Below are 22,153 nucleotides of genomic sequence, written 5' to 3' on the forward strand. Positions count from 1 at the left end.
AGATATAATCTGAATAAAATAAATTAAAAAAAACAAATGTTTTTCAAACAAAATATTCAGTGCAAGTTTATATGCTTCAAATTTTTCAAAATTATTTGATGCTATTCTAAAGGCAGGTTCTATTAATCCGACTTATCTTGGAACTTATCTTTCAGACCATGATGGCCTCAAACCAATTATCCTTCTACCTCAGTTTCCCAGGTCCTGGAAATACAAGTATTTACCCTACCTAACTTCTAGAATCTCTCTATTAAATGACAATGAAAAGATTCAAAGATAGCTATTCAAGTGCTTAAAATGTTAAAGACCTTTTTAGATGAATATGACTTAATATAAGCCATAGTGAGTAAAAATATAGATCTATATAAAAATCTATCTTTTGGGTGAGGGAGATCGATGAGGGGCTAAAATGTTTCCCATGCAAGCATGAAGATCTGAGTTCAGATCCCCAGCATCCACAAAGAAATTTGAATGTGGAAGTGTACTTCTGTAATTCAGGTGTAGTGGAAGAGAGACAGGCAGATCCCTGGAGCTAAGCAGATAGCCAGATTCACTAAATTAGTGAGTTCCAGGTTCAGGGAGAGACCCTGTCTCAAAAACTAAGGTGGAGAATGATTGAGAAAGACACTTGAGCTTAACCTCTAGCCTACACACACATGTGCAACATGTTTGCACATAATCTTATGCAATTTCACTTGAACATACACAAACACAGGTTCACAGATATCAAACACACACACACACACACACACACACACACACAGGAGACTAATATAAAGAGGCTTACTAAATTTCAGACTCTGTTGTTCTTCTTGTGCAAGTCCAATCCCCTTCAGGTCCTTTTATCCCCCAACACTTCCTTAAGTCTCCATTCGCTCTGCCCCAAAATTTGGCTGTGAGTCTCAGCATCTGCTTTGAACCGCTGCTGGGTGGAGTCTTTCAAAGGACCTCTACAGTAGCCTCCCTTCCTATACCCTCTCTTAGAGCCCTTCTGGTGTTTATTCTAGTTGTCTTTCTGCATGAGAATTAAGCATCCAGCAAAGCCAACAAATCTAGGCCTAAGGAGATCTACAGAGACTGATGCCCCAACCAAGGGCTATGCGTGGTGTGGACCTAGACCTTCTCCTCCAATGTAGTAGATAGGCAGCACAGTCTCTTTGTGGGTCCCCTAATATAGGGAGTGGAGGCTGCCTCTGATATGGACCCTGTTGCTCACTCTTTGATCACTTCCCCCTGGCAGGGCCACCATGCCATCCCACCGAGGAAGAGGATTCAGGTAGTCCAGATAAGACCTGATAGGCTGGGGTCAGATGGTATGGGAGGAGGGTTCCCCTTTCTGAGGACTAGGGGACGGAGAGGGGGAAGCGAGAGGGAGGATGAGACAGGGAGGACATGAAGGAGAGAGGATGTAAAGTGAATACATTAAAAACAAACAAATTTATATATAAAAATTCAGAAACGAGAAACTATGTAGTATTTTTTTTTTTTTTTAGAAATGAAGAAAAAATATCTGGCTCTATTGCTATGTCAGTGTTTGCATACACAACATATTACTATGAAACACTGAGTAAAAGAATGTGTAAAGTTTGGGGTTATATTTGTTGTGAATATAATAAGTAAATAATTTTCTCAGGTTTGTGATCAATCATAATCTTCTCAAAAGGTTTTTTCATGACTTTTTATGTAACCATTGAAGACATTTATATGTTACAAGGATATCTGCATTTTCTTTCCCTAAATAAACTGGCTAGTATGGACTATTTGTATTGAAATAAATTTATTTTCCGTTGAGGGGGGGATTTTCTTTGTGAAATGTGTTGTGAGAAGCTAAGGAGTAAGGGGATATGAGGACTAGGCTAGCCACAGGCAGAGGTGATTTTCTCACCCATAAGGTCTAAAGGCTCTCCAGAACAACCCTTTATGTAAGAGGAACAGGTTTTCCTGATAGTTTTATTTTATCTTCATACGCATAGAAGTCAATTATTTACTAACAAAAAGAAAGTTCTAGAACGTAGTAAATCTTTGGGGAAATGACAAAAAGAACTTACTAGAGCCACTAGAAAAAGATACAGTAATACTGAAGGTTAGATTATCCCTATGTTCTGAGTCCTTTATCGCTGAGGGATTTTTGTCCTCGGACACTTGTTTCAGCTCAGATTTGACCTGGAGACAAATCACTGCCTTTGCACAGCCTTAGATAAGGTCAAAGCTTTCCCACGGAAGGAAGTACAGAGTGTCTTTCTGGAACCCTCTGTAGTTTGGGCTTCACTGACCCCAGAAGAATTTGGGTAAATCACAGTGCTTCCTGCTCCTGTTAGTAATGCAACTTTTGTTATCTTGAAAGCATCTACGTTAATATAAAACCTCAACTGCGCAGAGGGCGCCAGCGTATACTTATTACTGTCTTCTGGCTGCAGCCTCCCCTTGGCCCCTTCTCAGCAGTCTCTGCACAGGCCGTACCAGTTTCAGAGGCAGATATGCTCTTTCTCAAAGTCCAGTTGCTGATTTCCTTTTGTGTGTGTGTGTGTGTGTGTGTGTGTGTGTGTGTGTGTGTGTGTGTGTGTGTGTGAAAATATTAATAATCTTGGAAAAATATTCAAAACATGTAGACAGTGTATGGGTTTGGGAAGGAATTTGGAAAGCTTCTCTGCTTTGTCTTTCTCCTGTGTGGTTCCGATAGTGAGCACGGGCCAAGGAATGCTGCGCGCTTCTCAGGAAGTGAGCGATTCTACTTCTTTCACTCCATAATTTAATAACGTAATGCGACTTTGAAACTGGGACAAAACGAAAAATAAAAAACAAAATGTTCTTCTTTTGAAACTCTGCTATCTACCCATCACAATCCGTCTGCCAAGAATTTGGCTGGAAGACTTAGACCGAAGAAACAGACAGTGTGGAAAGCCTCCTGAATAGCCCACTCCTCACGTGTGTCACTCTAAAAAGAACGGCCATTCCTGACGTCCAGGTATGTTACAGCACCTTCATGCTGTTGAAAGCTAGCTTGCTACTGGCAGCTAGGATACAGCATTTCCCTTCTAAACAGAATTTCAGGAAAAGACAAACGCGGACGAAGCCACTCTGACTTTGGTAGGACAAAAAAGACAACCAGAATGCGCTGTAATCATGTCCTAGCATACAGAGCTAGTGCATTATCTAAACCACAAGAAAAGGCCAAATATCTTTTCACTCATTACAACTTTGGCTGTATTCCATTCCTTTCTACTGCCTAGATAATAATTATTAAATAGCCCAGTCATGGGATTGCCCTTACTTCCTGATCACAGCAGTCAATTCAGAACAAAAGCACCTCTTCTTTGAACACAATGTTGCTAAATGTAAATTCTAAATCCTCAAAGCCCATTTGTTGTCCCTGTTTTTGTGTGTTCCTATGTCTTGTGAGGCAGGAACTATTGAGGACTTGCTTACCCTGTCTTGGCAGAGTTTGGCTATCGACTCTGTCTGCATCCAAGCTTGCCCCTTTGTAGGCACATCCCAATTTTTTAAAATGTTACCCTGTTTGTTACTGAGTTTCCTGTACACATAGAGAGGCCAATGACTTCACGCATATCTAAGATCAGTTGCACCCACCCTGCCACTGAGAATATGTCCACTCTGAAGTATTGGATCGCCACTGATAACATTTTAGGACAGAAAGTTGGTGGTGGAGACAGAGATAACTTAAATGTTTGAGAAGTAGTCAAGAGATAAAAGCCATCTTTCATGATGATGTCGGAACAGATTTTTAGGGCTTCTATTTTATACAACTAGAAAAAAAAAACAGTGTCCTTTACTAGAGCAAGGATTCTGGAAAGAATTGTGTTTTGCTATTTATTTTTTTCTCAAAGAAGATTTTGAGTTTTATTTGGGGATGTTAATGCTGAAGTCTCTAAGACTTTGAAGATGAGAAATACCAGACACTTTATTTTTATTTTATTTTATTTTATTTTTTTTACCGGTTAAGCCAATTTATTAAAATAGTTGACTTAGGCGTCTGCAATGGTGACTTCAACTTCCACTCCTGGCTCAATACTGATGGAAGTAATCTGCTTAACAATCTCAGAAGGACTGTGTAAGTCAATGAGTCGCTTGTGGATTCTCATCTGGAAACGATCCCAAGTCTTGGAACCTTCACCACAAGGAGTCTTTCTGGTAGTGATTCTCAGTGTCTTGGTAGGCATGCGCACCGGTCCTTTCACTTTCAGATTCTTTTCCTTTGCGCCTCTGATCAAGTCGGCACACACTTTCTCCAGCGACTTTACGTTGCGGCTGGTGAGCGTGATTCGAATTCGGTGAATGGCCACCTCGGGTTCCACGGGCGTCTTTCCGGTATCTTTAAAAGCCATGGCTGCGGCGCGGCTTCCTGACCGACTTGTTCCTCAGCGGGAGCGAACAGCGGTGAGTCAGGACCGGAGCAGAGTGAACAGAGCTCCGCTGCACGCACCACCGCGTCTCCCAGACACTTTAAAATACAGTTCCGGAAGAAAAAAAATTCTTTCTCCATGTATCTATATCTATATATATATTCTATCTTCTTATGGATTATGAATAATTTAGAACCAATCTAAGGACATAATGAATATCAAAATCCAGAAACATAGTTATTCTGAAAATTGTATTTGAGTACCTCCTCCTAGTCCTCACTGGAATCTACTCTCCTCAATGGGAGATGGAGATACTGGAGACTGATGCAACTTCCCGTCAGATCCTTACCAAATATGCACAGAAGATTGGTTTCATGGCTTGTGTTCAGATCACCCCAAGAGGTATATAAATATAGGCAGTACCTTTCATAGACAAGCATTCCAATAGTCTTTATCTCTCCCAATAGAAAGACTTTGTACAGATAAAGTCCAGCCCCATGGACTGGTTCTCCACCCAAGAGAGAGATGGCTAGCTAGAGGGATTGCCATGAGTTATTCAGACATACTTATTCTGTATGCCTGAATGGAGAGTAAGTGTTGATTTTCTTTAAGGCAATAAGAGGCAAAGTGTGCTTCAGTGGATAATAACTGTTCTTGAAAAAAGGTAACAAGCCTGGGTGTGGTGGCACACACCTTTAATCCCAGCACCCTTGGGGAGGCAGAGGCTGGCAGATCGCTGTGAGTTCAAGGCCAGCCTGGTCTACAAAGTGAGTACAGGACAGCCAAGGTGACACAGAGAAACCATGTCTCAAGGGGGAAAAAAAAGAAAAGGAAAAAGGAAAAGGTAGCAAAATAAGAAAACTTGATATTTTAGTACAAATATATTTTGATAGGCTCTGATTTTACTAGAGACAATGAAATTAAAGACAAATTTAAAAAGCTGTGAGAACCAGCTACTCTGATAGACACCTACAATCCCAGCTTTTCTGAGGTAAAAGTAGGAGAATCAGCATTCTAGGTAAGTCTGGCCTAATGAGAACCCTATTTCAAAATAAAGTAAAAGCTATGTAATTATATTTTAATAAGCAGAGCTGAGAACATTTTAAAAATAAGCACAAGTAAAAAAGATTGGCTAAAAGTAGGTTCTCATGGTTTAGACATTCTCTGGTCAAGTTGGTGAAGACATCATGAACTCAAGCACTGTGGTTGATAACACACCCTGCAGGGTTATCTCTACGTGAGGTTCACTGTGGCAAATAACAGACCTTGTCATTTTTGTTCCCTGTGGCTATGATGGTCATTCTTCCAAACTCTAGTCTTTCTTATCCATTATGCAATGTAGAATTCATCTTTGGACAAAAGTATTACTCCATGCCACTTACTCATGTCTTGATTATATTTTCCATGAAAAAGTCTAGTATCTTTCATTCAAGTCTAATTTTCTTTCCATAGTAGTGCTAATAAGCTTCACCTAATAACCTTTTCGTATTTATCATATTTTCCCTGAAATCTAATATCATGAGATTTATCATAATATAAACTCATATCACCTCTAAAAGTAATCTTACCTGCTATTTTCTTCCTCTTTCCTACAATACCACAGATAACATAATTCCATATATGACAAAAGTATTTGTTCTCTCTCTCTCTCTCTCTCTCTCTCTCTGTGTGTGTGTGTGTGTGTGTGTGTGTGTGTGTGTGAAAGATTCCCAAACAAGAAGGAATTTTGCAAAAAGGGAATGAAAAAAATGGTTCTTCAGATAGGAATGGACCCATTTAAATAAGCAGTAACAAAGATAAAGAAGAAGAAGAAGAAGAAGAAGAAGAAAAGAAGAAGAAGAAGAAGCAGTGGAGGAGGAGAAGAAGTTAACCAATACTGCTAAGTTTTATTTATGAAATGAGAGCAAGAAAGAGCAGTTAAGACTAGATTTGAAATCTTGTACTAAGCCTTTGGAGTTTAGATAATTTTTTTAACATGGATTGTTAATGCATGTGATTGAATAGAGATAAAGAAAGAGCACAGCATTTTGGGACAATTATCCAGTAAACTGCAAATTTCCCTTAAGTGACTAAATTTTTAAACTTCATTGAAAAACAATTATACTTTAAAATGTACCTGGTTAATCTGTCTTTTCCTATTCTCTTACTTTTTTTTTTCTCATAAATTAGTACTGCCTTTTTGTGTTGCTTCATGTATCTATACTGGTATTGTGACTGTAAACGTCACTGTCTACAAAGTCTATGAGTGTATATACTGTTGGCTTCATTTAGTGCTACAGCTCGGATTCCTAAAAGAATGCATTTGACAGAGATGTGATAGACAGTTGACAAATATTGTGCATCAGTATCATAAACTAGTCCATATAAAAAGATAAGACGCTTGAGGCAAAGAGATGAACTTTTCTCTATTAAGGTCATACTTTTTGACATTGGGTAGAGGAAGAAATAGAACTTTTAAGAACGAAGGCATTCAACACTACGAAGAACTGAAAATCTTGACCTGAAACTCTGTGAATATGTCCAGTGAGGGGGGAAAAAAAAAGAAACAAACCTGCTCAGGATTTATGTGTGTGGGATGAGAAGGGTAACATTGAAAACCAATGGGCATTCAGCTGGAAAGTACACTTTGGCTGATAAGAAAGAGGGGAGGGTGGGGGGGGTGGAGAGAGAGAGATCACGCTTCTGATAGAGATGTAGAGTTGAAGGCTTGTTTAGAGACAGATTGGAGTTCAGGACACAGGGAAGTGTTGGGGACTTTTCTATTTTGGTAGAGTTGATAGATGAAGCCCTAGGTTTAAATAAGATCCCCTGCAGGATAAACTTCAAATGAACCAAGGAAGTGTGCAGAGAGCTGAACCTTCCGCTGATACCCTTGTTACGGCTGAACGAAAATATGTCTATTCCTTCAACTTGATCTTAGTTGATTTCCTCATTAAATTTAGAATATTTCCTTGCTGCTACGATGTTCTGAATTTCTTATAAATTCACCCTTTGGCTGCTGCTTGAAAATACTTGCTACCATTCCATAGTTTTACTGCTTGCTCTATTATTATGCCCTTTGCTGAGTAAGCATTTAGTCAATGTAACGTCATTTGTCTATTTTTGCTTGTGTTGACTGTAGTGTAGCGAGCTTAGCTAAAATGGCATTGCCTGTGCCCGTGTTGTGCAGTAGTTCTCTCTTCCTAGTATTTTCATAGAAAAAGGTCCTCAGTTCACTGGCTCTTCTGTTTGTGCTTTTGTCCAGTTTCTCTGCATCGTGTACTGAAGAGATTCTTCTTTCCTTGTTGTGTTCTTGGTGACTCTCTAAAATTCCAGCTGGCTCTAAGTATATTGTCATGGCTCTGTGCTGCCCTTCTATTTCCTATGCTCTCTATGCATTTTCTTTTGTCAGTGCCATGCTATTTTTGGTTATAATCATTTGTAGTTTATTTTAACACCAGATCCTCTGATGTCTCCAATGTTGTTTCCTTTGATTATAATCATTTTGAGCATTTGGGGGATATTTTATGGTTCTGAATGTACATCAGGATTTCGTCTTTTCTCTATGTCTGTGATGTCAAGCCTTTAAAATTATATAGTGAGGATCTCACTGAATCGCAAACTCACAGGACACTCTAAGTCTATGGACATCTTGATAGTATCAGTTCTCCCATTCTGTGTATGAAGGAAACCCTGCTATTTATTTGTAGCTTATTCAAGCTCCTTAGACATTTCTGAGAGAAAGAAAGATACCAGATACTTTAGACACAACTGTTTAACTCTATCAAAAAAATACAAGTCAAATCTGTACTGCAATACCCCCTCGTATGATATTTATTGCTATACAATAAAAAGTAACAAATGCTGGTGAGCATGCAGAGAAAGGAGGAACCCATCTACTATTGGCAAGAATGTGAATGAGTAACTGATTATAAAAACAGTATGGAGATTCCCCAAAATGTTCTACTACCACGTGTCCAGCAACCATAGTGTTCCCGAAAGAAAACCATATGTCAAAGGAACTTCTGCACTCCATGTTTATTTCAGCACTATTTACAGTAGCCAAGCTGGAATCAACATAAATGTCCCTCAGTAGCTAAGTGAACAGAGAGAATGTAGCATGTATACACAACACAACACTATTCAGCTTTACGAAGATGTCACACAGGCACTTTGCTTTAAATGAGGTAAGTCAGGCAGAGAAAGACAAATTGCGCATGCTCTGGCTCACATGTGGAATCCAAGCCCATCAGTCTTACAGTCGACAATAGAACAGTGTGGTTACTAGAGACGGGAAGTAAAGGGGAGCCACGCATCAATTTAAAAGAAGTAAGGTAAATTCAAAGTAAGAGAGAACTGACCTTCACCATTCTAGCCCATTCACATTTTTATTTATTTCACACATATACATCAAAGCTTTAATAATAAACACAGTATGAAGATTCTGGGACCTTGCAATGTGATAGGGAGACAAAGCAGAAAATATTTACACAGTGCTTCATATAAATAAGCCACCAACGATTCAGTCAGCTGTGTACCTGGACTCCCCAGATCTGATCATCACATTAAAGTTTATGTGAAAATTTATTACGCATAAATACAAGACACTGATTGAAATCGATGGGCCAATTAAAGCAGCGTTGCTTGTCAGATTTACCTGGCAACTTCTCACACTGTCATATCCATCAAGAGAAGCTCTTTGTCATTCCTAGAATGTAAATCACCCAATTTCTGTGAAAATTGTGTTAGTTATGAGAAGCAGATGAAACAATTTATTAAGAAGAGGTGTTCTGGGGAAGTTCTTGCTCACTGTAGACCACTCTTGCTAGAAGTCATGTGACAAGCTTGAAATTCAGTGTAGAAGGATGAGTGTACCAAGTAGGACCCTTCCCCAGGCAAGAAAAGACTTGAGAACATTGCCAGTGAAAGGAAGAGCTCTGATATCTAATGTGACAAGTGTATTGCTGAGAAGACAGAGCAGACATGGCCAAAGTAGCCATGAGAATAACTCACATGAAGAATACATCACATTTTCATACACAGGAAATAGCAACTAAAAGCAGGAGAAATCCAAAGTTAAAGCAGCAGCTTCCAAGTTTTATTAATCATAATACAATAAATTAGTTATTTATCTTCCCCGTACTATATGCATAGGTGACACATATATTTGTAGATTTTTTCCTAAGCCTTTAAATATACTTATTTTTACTTGTTTGCCTTTATTTTGTGGGCTTGCCTGTATGTGTTTAAGTGTACAACATGCATGGCAGGTCCCTGCAGAGGCCCAAAAGGGGAATATGGCCCTGCTGCAGCTGAAATTAGAGGCAGTTTTGAGCCACCACGTGGGCATAAGGAACCAAATGTGGCCCTCTGAAGGGCCATAGATGTGCTTAACTGCAGCCCTGTTGATGTGTTGTAAGCACACAATGGTTAAGGGAGAAATTATAACAAATCTACGTTTCTACATCTTGTTGGCTATATTTGTAATTCTAGACTCAAGCAGTTATCCAAACTGTCATTCAAAATAGCCCACTCCACCATCTGGGCAGGTTGTATTTATAGCCAGTGAAAAGTGAAGGGGATCTAGAGAACAGAATAGAGGGAGCCCAAAATGGTTACAGTTTGGGTCTGCTTTACTTGAACACAACTTGCGTTGACTATCTGGGATTGGCGGAAATCAGCTCCTTGTAAGAAGGTTAGGTTATACATCAGCTTAGGTTACTGTTCAGCACTACAAAGTAATGTTTGGCTCAAGCCTAACAAATGTATCCCTAGCTAGCTTTACACAAAACAGTACACGCACTGCTACATGTGACAACTTGAGATACTTTCCATTCAGTTTTAGTTTCTTTTAAAAGTACAAATCACGCACGCGAGCAAACTTCATGTGTTTGGAAGCAGTGGACTGCGCATGTTATTACAGCTCAGTCTTTGCTTCTTAAGGATCCATGGGTTTTCCAGGTCTCAGTGCTGAGCATCAGTGGTAATATACGAGATATGCACTTTTCTTCTACTATTGCATTGATAGAAATGAATTGTGCCACGACTTCTTCTTTCCAGTACAACTTCACATTTAATTGAGAAATCATATGTATTTGGGGAGAGTGCTTATATTTAGCAATCAAAATCAAGTCAGCTTTGATTTTTAACAGTACAGAAACTTGAATGTCTGAGTTAAGAAGGCTCAGTAAAAATGTATGTTTCCTATAGCACTTATATGACCTATTTTCACTTAAGAATACTCATAACAAAATAGCAGTAATATCTTATAATATAGGTTAATTATCATCTTAAGTTTCAATTTATATGGTAAGAGTAAGCTTAGAAAAATTATCCCTAAAGCAATCCTAGGGAGTACTTAAAAGGTGGAAACAGAAGGATCTCTACTTTAATGCCTGCTTGAAGTAGATAGTAAAACCATGTCTCAAAAAGAGAGGGATCACTAAAAGCAAAGGCAAACAGAAATTTTGATGCAAAGTATATGATGTTTTGAAAATATACAAGCTATTTCTAAAGTTTTTCCTTTTAACTGTGGCTGATACTTTATAATTTTTATTTTATTCTGCTTACCTAGTGGTTTTTGTAACAAGTCTGATAGTAGGGTATTATATGGAAGTCACCACCTTTGCAAAACTTTTAAGCATTGAATTTTATTAAAATATTTGCATTTTGGGATGGGGAGATGGCTCGGTGGTTAAGAACATTCACTGTTCTTCTGAAGGTTCTGAGTTTATTCTCAGCACCCTCATGGCAGCTCTCTAATGCTGTCTTCTGCTGTGCAGACGCACGTGAAGACAAAGTACCCATATACATAAAATACATAAATAAACAAGTCTTAAATATATTTGCATTATATTCTTTAAGAAGTGGCTACTGTAGAGTAAAATAACACTGTAGAATAAGTGATATTTTCATAAGCAAAAAAAATTAAGAAAAAAGTTTTAAATTGGTTAAAAAAAAAAAACAAGAAAACTTAGCTAATAAAGGTGCTGTCAAGCCTTAAGACCTGAATTTAATGCCTAAGACCCACATGATGGAATGAAAGAAGCAACTTCAGCAAATTGTCTTCTGACCTTCATAAGGCAACAACATAAATAAATATAATATGAATATTTTAAAGTGGTAGAATGAAGAAACCACAAGAAGACTATCCAAGAAGTAAAATTTAGGTCGAAAAGATTTTCCACCAATTCAAAGTTTTGAATCCTGTCTCCTGTGTAGTCTATAGCCATGTACCTCCTGTGGTAGACCTAGACTGTGAGGCCATTGGATTCTTTTGTTCTGACATTTTCTTATGAGGCAGAAACATAAGTAAATACGCAATGCCATTTTAGAAGGTGCCAAGATTTACTAAATATATCTTATGAAACGTTTCATAACTATTTGATTTCTTTGTATAAATGAACATCGAAAATGTAGTCTTTGGAATCCTGCTTTAAATTTGAGGCCTTTAAGGACTTTTGTGATTTTTTGAAAAGTCTCATATATAACAATTGGGCAATCCTCACAAAGATACACCATGTGAATGCAATCATGTGACGTCACTAGGGGAATGGCCTTGATGGGAGCCTTATATAGACCTCACCAGCCGTACTCTGCATCAGTGTTATGCAGAACGAGGGAAAGCTGTCGCTCTCATCTACACAGACAGAAACCTGACAACTAACGCCATGTGACTTACTCCACACAAGCAGCATATAGCCAAGCAACATGAACATACTACTGGGTCAGTGCCAACGTCTTAATTTTACTAGCTATAGGGAATTCTGGGTAAAACAGCGGACCAATGGATGCTTCTGGGAAAGCCTGGGGAGGAGAGAGTTGGGGGAAAAAAAGAAATAAACTTTAATCCAATGAGGGAAGTTGAGAAGAAACTTTGTTCCTAAGTGAAAGATAATAGAAAGGAGAAGAAGCAAAAAAAAAAAAAAAAAAAAAAAGCTGTTCTGCATCAAAAGGAACTCAACACTACCTGAGCCCTGTAGAGTCCTGGTCCAGGTGGGACTCTAAACAAATCCCAGAGCATAAGCCATGAGAAAGCCAGACAGGCCTAGCCTCAGAAACAGTCACAGCTCTCAAAAGACCCAGGTAAGTTCTGGGTTTTAGCAAGAAATTGGGGGGTAGGTTGTCAGCAGAACCTCCATTGAGTCACTGTGTAGGAGGCCAGCAATGAAGCACCATCTTGAGAGAGATTCTCTCGTCAAAAACTAAGCTACCCTAAAGTTCCGGTCAAAGGATGTACACTAGTCTGGGGACCTCTGCCCTGGGAGAGAGAAAGCCCAGAGGCAGTGGTGCAGAGCAGGAGAGCCTTACACTGGTGGCCCAAGTGTTTAGTGGGCTGCAGAAGGCTGGCTTGGGTGTGGAAGAACATAAGGAGATGTGACCATGCTTTTTGTGGCTTAGCATAAATCCCACCTGCTGAAGGCTGCACAGAAGGAACAGCAAAACAGCTCTAGAGTTCATGGAACGCAGCTCACAGGTGAATGCAGGCCACAAGTTAGCCTCGCTGAGACACACCCATGGCATAACCCTGAGGACTACACATCCTAAGGACTTCATGCTGTTATGGAGCATAGATCGGCTTGCTGCCCTTGTGGCCACCACTTCCCATGCAATATATGAGTTGTGTGAGAACTCTAAGGAAGCTTCCAGCCCCTCACTGGGCAGCATTACTGGGAGTCACAATAAAAAATGCTTGATCTCTTGCAAGCACTGCTGTTCAAGCAGATTAATGACTCAACCACCGCCCTTGAAAAGAACTTAGAAATGTAGATTGCTAGCAATGACCACTGCCCTTAGAAGAAATTTGGAAAAATAGATTTTTAGCAAGATTGGGTAAAGATGTTTTCGCTAGTGGCTCTGGTGTAGGCAATCTTAGGGAAAAATAAATTGTTTAGCAAAGTTAGGTAAAGATTTTTTTGCTATTTGCTCTGATGCAAAAAAAAATCTTAGAGAATGGTTTGAAGTCAAGAAAAAGTTCACTCTTTTTTTCTGCATAACTTTTTATTTTTTAATTTTTGAAAATATTTTTATTAATTTATTTATATTACATCTCAATTGTTATCCCATCCTTTGTATCCTCCCATTCCTTCCTCCCTCCCATTTCCCCCTTACTCCTCTCCCCTATGACTGTGACTGAGGGGGACCTCCTCCCCCTCTATATGGTCATAGGGTATCAAGTCTCCTCTTGGTAACCTGCTATCCTTCCTCTGAATGCCATCAGATCTCCCCACCCAGGGGACATGGTCAAATATGGGGCACCAGAGTTCATGTGAAAGTCAGACCCCACTCTCCATTCAATTGTGGAGAATGTCCTGTCCATTGGCTAGATCTGGGTAGGGGTACAAAGTTTATGGCCTGTATTGTCCTTGGCTGGTGCCATAGTTTGAGCAAGACCCCTGGGATCATCATAATGTTCTTTTTGTAGGTTTCTAGGACCCTCTGGATCCTTCTATTTCCCCCATTCTCCCATGCTTCTCTCACCTAGAGTCCCAATAGAATGTCCTCCCCTCTGTCTCAGTTTCCTGGTAAGTGAAGGCTTTCGTGGGACATGCCCCTTGGGCTAGTGTCCAGATATAAGTGAGTATATACCATTTGAGTCTTTCTGCTTCTGGGTTAACTCACTCATTATGATCATTTCTAGCTCAATCCATTTGTCCACAAATTTTTGGAATTCCTTGTTTTTAACAGCTGATTAGTGTTCCATAGTGTAAATGTACCACAGTTTCTTTATCCATTCTTTTACTGAGGGACACTTAGGCTGTTTCCATGTTCTGGCTATTATGAATAAGGCTGCTATGAACATGGTTGAGCAAACGTTCTTGTTGTGTGCTGGAGCATCTTCTGGGTATATTCCAAGGAGTGAAATAGCTGGGTCTTGAGGAAGCCTTATTCCCAGTTTTTTGGGATAGCACCAGATAGATTTCCAAAGTGGCTGTACTAGTTTGCATTCCCACCAGCAATGAAGGAGTGTTCTCTCTCCACATCCTCACCAGCATGTGGTGTCACTTGAATTTTTGGTCTTAGCCATCTAGAGTCACTAAAATGGCTAGAAGAAAAAGAGGGAAGAGCCTGGAACATATTGGCACAGGAGACAACTTCCTGAACAGAACACCAACAGCCCAGGCCTTAAGGTCAACAATTAATAAATGGGACCTCATGAGGCTGAGAAGCTTCTGTAAGGCAGGAGACACTGTCAACAGAACAAAGTGACAACCTACAGACTGGGAAAAGATCTTCACCAACCCTACAACTGACAAAGGTCTAATATCCAAAATATATAAAGAACTCAAGAAATTAAACACCATCAAACCAAATAACCCAATTGAGAAATGGGGCTCAGAACTAAACAGATAATTCTCAACAGAGGAATGTCAAATGGCTGAGAAACACTTAAAGAATGGGTCAACTATTAGAAAAATATAAAAAAAAAGTAGGTGAGAAGGGGTAGATGAAACATGATTGGCAAATGCTAATAATTCTTGAAGGATATTGAAGGTTGTATGAGACTTAAATTATTCTCTCTATTTTTGTGGTTACTTGAAATTTTCTATAATAAACAATCAGTTATTTAAAAATTGAAAAAAAAAAAAGGAAAGGCTCAACTTCCTTAGTCATCAGTGAAATGCAAATCAAAACAAGTCTGAAATTCCCTCTTACACCCATCAGAATGGCTAAGATCAAAAAGTTCACGCTTAATAGGGACTTTTTGTGGTTGGCGAGCTAGAATAGCCCAGCACTGGCTGACATGACTCTTTCAAGTTTGGGCAGTGACTGAAATAATGACTAATTTCCTTTTACCTACTTTTCTGCTCTCAGCTTCCTGTAATGGTTTAATAAAATTATAAATGAGTAGATGCACACCTTAAAGATTTAAAGTAGAAATGGCTGATTATTAATATAAAAGTTAGATTGTTTATTCTTTTAAGATTTTTATAAGATTACTTTTTAAGATAATTGATTCTTTCTTTGTTTTTTTTTATTTTTTTATTAATCTATTCTTGTTACATCTCAATGGTTATCCCACCCCTTGCATCCTCCCATTCTTCCCTCCCTCCCATTTTCCCTTTATTCCCCTCCCCTATCACTGTTCCTGAGAGGGATTACCTCCCCCTGTATATGCTCATAGGGTATCAAGTTTCTTCTTGGTGATTCTTTCTTTGTAACCACACATTGCAGCCTGCCAGTAAAGAAAAGCTGCCTGAGAAATTACCTGCTTTCTCACACTTTATTAATATATAGTAAATTGTTTAGTTACAAATGCACATGGGTTCTTGGGAATAATTTGTTTTTCTTATTTTTTCTCACTCCTAATACATAAAACATTGGATCATATGAAGGCATCAGGGAACATCATTTTTTATGTATACTCATTGTAATCATTCACTTAAAGAAAAATAGAATGTAACCACATTGTGATTTTTGTACTGCTTGAAGATCTTGGTGGGATATACAAGCTGTGGGAGAAAAAACAAAATTGTGGGAGTGTGTGTGTGTGTGTGCGCGCGTGTACACACACACACACACACATACACAGAGAGAGAGAGAGAGAGAGGGAGAGAGAGAGAGAGAGAGAGAGAGAGAGAGAGAGAGAGAGAGAGAGAGAGAGTCTTTTTCTCCCCTTTCCTTTCATTTTTAGACACTTGCCACTATCCGTGGAAGGACACACTAGAACCAACAGTTCTAGCCCATGTTTATCATAATAAGCATAAGCCCATGCCAGGAAGCTATCAGCATTGGCTCACCACCAGCAATTTAATTCTGGCCCTTAGCTTGCCACTATCAGTGGAAGACACTGCTCATACCAATCAGTTCCAGCCTGGAAAATTGCCCTCAGAGAAAGTCTATTACCCTGACTCAGTTTACCCTGCGATATTGAAGCTGGTCTTCAATATCAACTCATAATTACCCTACATTTTGATAGCTCCAAGGCCAAAGCCAATGGGCAGATCAAATTCTTGAACAAACTGGCCATCATGAGCTTAGGCTGAGCCAAAGAATTTTAAATTCCAGGGGTGTACACAGTACTCACAAATGAGGCTCTCTAACATGGCGATAAATATGTAGGCCTTGAAAAGTAGTGCCTCCTCCTCCATTCACCAATATACACTCAGTGTAGCTAAGCTACTATCTGGAGAATCTCAGGAGGGTTCATGTGCCAAGGCCTCAGGAGTGCAAAGCTACATGTGGCCCATGTTCTCAAAGAAGAAAGCTCTGGTGAACGTAGACATATGGCAACAGTATAGGACATAGGAAGACAGGAGTCCACCGTTCTGTTGGCCTTCTCACCAGTGGATATGACTAGCTGTCCCCAGTATTCCAGGGCCTGGAAAGAAGCCTTCCTAACATCTATTCTGTTGAGAACTCCTTTTCTCATTTCAGCAATAATTTCTCTATTGATATTTATCAATTTTTATTTTATTTGTTCACTTCTTCCTTTTAGGGGAGCATTGTTTTCTTTTCTTTAGCTTCCAGTTTCTTTTCTTTTTTGTGCCCCCAAGCCATATTTCCCCATATTTAATAGTATCTTGGTTTTATGATATTGACTTCTAATATGTGTGTGTGTGTGTGTGTTTGCATGGGTGTGTGTGTGTGTGTGTGTGTGTGTGTGTGTGTGTGTGTGTGTTCTTGTTCATTCCACTTATTAAATATATCTACATTAAAACATCCTTTTCAAGCCGGACATGGTGGCCCACACCTGTAGTCCCAGCACTCGGGAGGTAGAGGCAGGCGGATCGCTGTGAGTTCAAAATCTGGTCTACAAAGTGAGTCCAGGACAGCCAGGGCTACACAGAGAAACCCTGTCTTGAAAAACTAAAACAACAACAACAACAAAAAACATCCTTTTCACTATTGGTCAATCTTTCCATACCCCTTCCTCTTCTGATCACTGGCTACTCCCTTCCTTATGCAGCATTCTTCTCTATTCATTTTCTTTTTCTTTCTTCCTTTTCTCTACTTTTTCTAGACCCTTTACTTATTCATTGACTGTACCTATCTTTACTGTACATAATGTTGACCATCATGACAATCTAGAGTGACTTTGCCTATTCAGGGCTATGTTCCTTGGTGATATTTTAGAGCCTTCTCTAATTGACTTTGCAGGAATTTCTTTTCTCCAACTGAATGATAGGTTGATTGAGCCTTGGAAAATAACATGTACGTTAAGAAGATATCTCCTGCTAGATGGTGGTGGTGGACACCTTTTATCCAAGCACTCAGGAGTCAGAGGCAGACAGATCTCTATGAGTTCGAGGCTAGCCTAGTCTACAGATCTTCAAGGCTCTTCAAGGCTCTCTCTTAAAAAAAAAAGAAGAAAAAGATATCTCCTTAAAGAATAAAAAGGATATCAGAACCAAAGATGAACACATGGTAAACACAGAAAAACAAAAACATTTAAAATAGGAAATGAAGAAAGTTTAGTTAAATCCAAAATTGAAATAAATTTCCATATCTTATAACACACAACACACACACACACACACACACACACACCTATAGCAAGAAAACTACAAAAAAGCACAGAAATCTATGGACAATGCTTGGATTATGAAGAAATTAAAATGTTCCCACAGCCAAATGAAATTAAACTACAACTTACCAAAATCTTTTGATCTTTATGATACAAATTAAGCATTGCTAAGAGGAAAGTTTTATGGCTATGAATGTTTGTACAGAAAGAAATAAAAAGGAAGGAAGGAAGGAAGGAAGGAAAGAAGGATGGAAGATTTCATTAACCTAATGATGTACCTCAAAAATAATAGTAAACCAAGAACAATCTAAGCTAATTAAAGGGAGACTAAGTGGAAAATACAGTGAAACAATACAAGAGTTACTTTGTTGAAAAATAAGTAAGATTTTAAAAATCCTTAAACAAACTAATCATTCAAAGGAAAAAATCCTGAAATTAATGAAGTTAAAGCTATGGATTACTGAAGATTCCAATGATATATAGAGAGTCATTAGAGAGTACTTTGAAATTTTATAGATCTGTAAAATTAGATGAAATGAATATATACATGTGGGTGTATATATATGTATATATACATATATATCCTTCCAGAATTGAGTCAAGAAAATACAAGGAAACATCCATAAGTGTCAGTGAGACTAAATACCTAATAAACAGAATTCCAGCATACAAAAAAATCCAGGACCATGCCGACAATCAGCTGAATTCTAGTAACCCTTTCAAGGAGAACTATCAACATTCCTTAAGCTGTCTTATAAAATAGGACTGATAAATTTGTTCTACTAAGCCAGTATTATTTTGATGAAAATCCCAGATACCAACTTTTTGGTTACTTCCCCATGGTCGGACTGCCTTGCAAGGCCACAGGGGAAGAGGACATGCTCATTCTTGATAAGACTTAATGAGAGGGGTTGGATGGGAAGGGGGTTTCCCCTTTTCTGAAGAGAAGGGGAGAGGGATAGTGAGAGAGAGGGAGGGTGAGACTGGGAAATGAGGAGGGATGGGGCTACAGTCAGGATGTAAAATAAATAAATAAATAAATAAATAAATAAATAAATAAATAAAATCCAAAAGATATAACATAGGAAGGAAACAATGCATCCGCATTGTCAGTAAAATCCCTTCAAGTCAAGTTCAACAGTATATGAAGAAGGAGAGAGATGTTTCATAGATGAGGGCACTCACTGCTCTTGCAGAGGACCTGGGTTCAGTTTCCAGCACTCACAGGGCAGCTCACAAACATTCATAACTCCAGTTCCAGGGCATCTGGCACCATCTTCTGGCCTGTGTAGGCACAAGGCATGCATGCAAGATACATATAAATATGTAGACAGAAAATATGTATACACATAAAATAAAAATAAATAAATCTCTTTTAAAAATACAGTAAAAGTACCATGTGCCATGGCCAAGTTGCTGTTATTCAAAGAATGCAGAGTTGTTAACATGAGCAAATCGTAAAAGATAGGTTCTTCATGTAAATATACTTAGAGTCAGAAATCACTTGGCCATCTCTGTCAATACAAAATATATATTTGACAAAATTCCAAATACCTTCATGTAAAAGTTAAGAAACTAGAAATAGAAGGCACATATAGTGATATAAAAAACACATATTGAATAAAAGTCAGATTTGTTAATAAATAGTCCAAGGAAAATTAGATTTCAACATGAAGAAGAATAAAACTAGGTCCATATCTCTCACTCTGAATAAGAATCAATTTAAAATATATCAAAGATTTTGTTGATAATTTGAAACTTTGAAACGCCTGAAGAAAAATACTTTACAATATAGGGACAGACAACAATCTTCTGAGTGGTTTTCTAGTAGCACAGCAAATAAACCTAATAACTGACAAATGGGCTTACCTGAAACTAAGACATGTATTTACAGCCATACAGCAAAGGAAACAATTGCAAGAGTGACAAGACAATCATAGAATAGGAAAACTAGCTTTGTCAGCAACGTAGGGGATTAACATCAGAGTATATGAAGAACACTTAAAATTAAACACAAAAGTCTATAGTTATCCAACCAACACACATTCTAAAGAACTAAATAGACTGTTTTCAAAAGAAGAAATATTAATGGTCAAGAAACACTTCAAAAATTATTCAGCAGCCTTAGCCACCATCATGTAAATGCAAATTAAATCTGCTATGAGCTTCTTGCGTGATGCACTCTAGCCTTTGAAACCACAAGCCACATAAACCTATTCTTCCTTTAAGTTGTTTTGGTCAGAATTTTTATCACAACAACCAGAAAAATAACTAATATAAGTAACAACAAAAATATAAACATCCATTAATAATTTTAATAGAATAAATTGCCAGTGTTGGTTCCTTGCTATTCAAGCTTATCCTGGGCTCTAGCTTCAGCTCTGGACTCTGAGAGAACCGTCATCTTTAGGTTTGTAGAAATGTCTCAATCAGTCAAGTGCTCATAGCACAAGCATAAGGTTCTGAGTTTAACTCCCAGAATCTATGTGAAAAGCTGGTGTGAGTTGGGGAATGCAAGGCACACATATTCCTAAGTGGAGAAGGTAGATGTAGCAAGATTTTCAAGATTTACTGGACATCTTTCCTAGCCCAAAGTAAGGATGAATGTGAAATCTTGTCATAAAAATTAAGTAATATAAGTGAGGAAGACACCTGTCATCAACCTTTGGTTTCTGTACACATACATAGAAAAACACAACACAGCAAACACACACACACACACACACACACACACACACAAACACAAACACACATGCATACACAGAATGATATAGAGATGAAAAATATAGATAGACAAATATGCTGACAGAAGACTGATAGGTAGATTGGCATATGATAGAGATAGATGATGGATAGATAGATAGATGATAGATAGATAGATAGATAGATAGATAGATAGATGATAGATAGATAGATAGATGATAGATAGACAGATAGATAGATAGATAGATAGATAGATAGATAGATAGATAGAAGCAAGAGGAAATCAGCTTCATCAAAATAAAAAAGATATACACAGAGTATGGGTTCTTCAATAAACCACTATTAAAATGCAAACAAAAGAGTAAGTATTTCTGGTGAGTTTTCACACACACTTTATTCTACCAAATAGCTAACAAAGGAAGCATGGCCACTGACCAGCAACCAAGGCATGGAAGTTGGCTGTTTCAGGAACATAGCTATACATATTATTGTGATTCTGTTTAGCAGAAAGCAAATGTACTCTTGTTTACTTCAAAACTTTCATGTGCTGGCAAAAGATCACAATGTAATGGACTCTACTTTTAAAAATAATGCAATTCCCTAATTTATATGGCTAAAATTCTTTCACATAACATGCATTAATTAAGAAGCTCATACTACTCCCTAAGTAATACGAATAAGAGAGCATGAACTTATGAGATATACATGATTGATTAAGAGTGGGCAATCTCTTACTAAGAACAATTTGAAGTGTAGACCAGGGAAGGTAGAATCCCACTGTGATTCTTTTATCCTAGCTACATTTTTGTTTCCCTTTCAATTTTTACTCTAGACTTATTCAAAATAATGCTTAGAAAGTATTTGCTTCATACTTTGGAATATAATATCCGAAGCACAGTGTTGTAAACTCACCATACTGCACCCAATATAGGTGTATAAAGAAGTTCACACTTAAGAAACAGCATTTCTACAGGACAGAGCCCATCTTTTTAAGTAACAAGTCTTTTCTTTATTTTAAGTAACAAGTCTTATAATGGCATCATACTTGCTTTTACCCTTAAGTGTTTTATTGAGAAAAAGCTTCAGTTGAATTATGCCCAATATACAGTGAATTGTCTTTAACTTTGGATATGGCCATGGGAGTAATTGGCTTTAAATGTTCTCTTTCTCTGTATTTGCTACATTGTAGCATTTTCCATGTTTAACTAAGCTTTAATTTTTCTTTTGTATATTTTCCAGCACACCATGGGCATTATGAAGGAATGGACTATGATTACTTGGATTATCTTGTATTTCTGTAATATTTACCATAGTCCACTTCTGTATCTTGGCATAAGGTATCTCAATAAATAATTTTTAAATTATTAAAAAAAAAGAGTGGGCAATCTAAGCTGGGTGTGGAGATGCATGCCTTTAATCCAAGGACTGGGAGGCAGAAGCACTCAGATCTCTGTGAGTTTGAGGCCAGCCTGTTCTACAAAGAGAGTTCTAGGACAGCCAGGGTTATTACACAGAGCAACCCTGTCTCAGAAAAGAAAGAGTAGGCAGTCTAAAGAAGAAATATTATCATTAAAAACAGAATTCAAGTCTTCTTTTTCAAGACTTAGATAAGTAAATATCACAATAATGAGACCTCTTCTGG

General features: G+C 38.2%; 1 protein-coding gene and 1 long non-coding RNA gene across 2 annotated transcripts in view; both read right to left on the reverse strand.

The window, feature by feature from the left end:
- The window catches only part of LOC311583360, an 81,587-nt gene that overhangs the window by 51,488 nt on the left and 7,946 nt on the right, over positions 1–22,153 (reverse strand). Inside the window, exon 2 of the long non-coding RNA XR_014774473.1 lies at positions 18,994–19,092. This is a non-coding gene — a long non-coding RNA (uncharacterized lncRNA). The remainder of the gene's footprint in view (positions 1–18,993; positions 19,093–22,153) is intronic.
- On the reverse strand, positions 3,919–4,451 carry LOC311588455 (small ribosomal subunit protein uS10). The gene has a single exon (XM_084766121.1). It carries the CDS (start codon positions 4,341–4,343, stop codon positions 3,984–3,986), a length of 360 nt encoding a protein of 119 aa, XP_084622247.1. The 5' UTR covers positions 4,344–4,451; the 3' UTR covers positions 3,919–3,983.

Source organism: Acomys minous (assembly GCF_964271855.1).
Source record: "Acomys minous genome assembly, chromosome: 2".
Lineage (NCBI taxonomy): Eukaryota > Metazoa > Chordata > Mammalia > Rodentia > Muridae > Acomys > Acomys minous.

Excerpts from the sequence above, each read along its gene's own strand:
- LOC311588455 (XM_084766121.1), bottom strand. The coding sequence starts at position 4,343 with ATGGCTTTTAAAGATACCGGAAAGACGCCCGTGGAACCCGAGGTGGCC.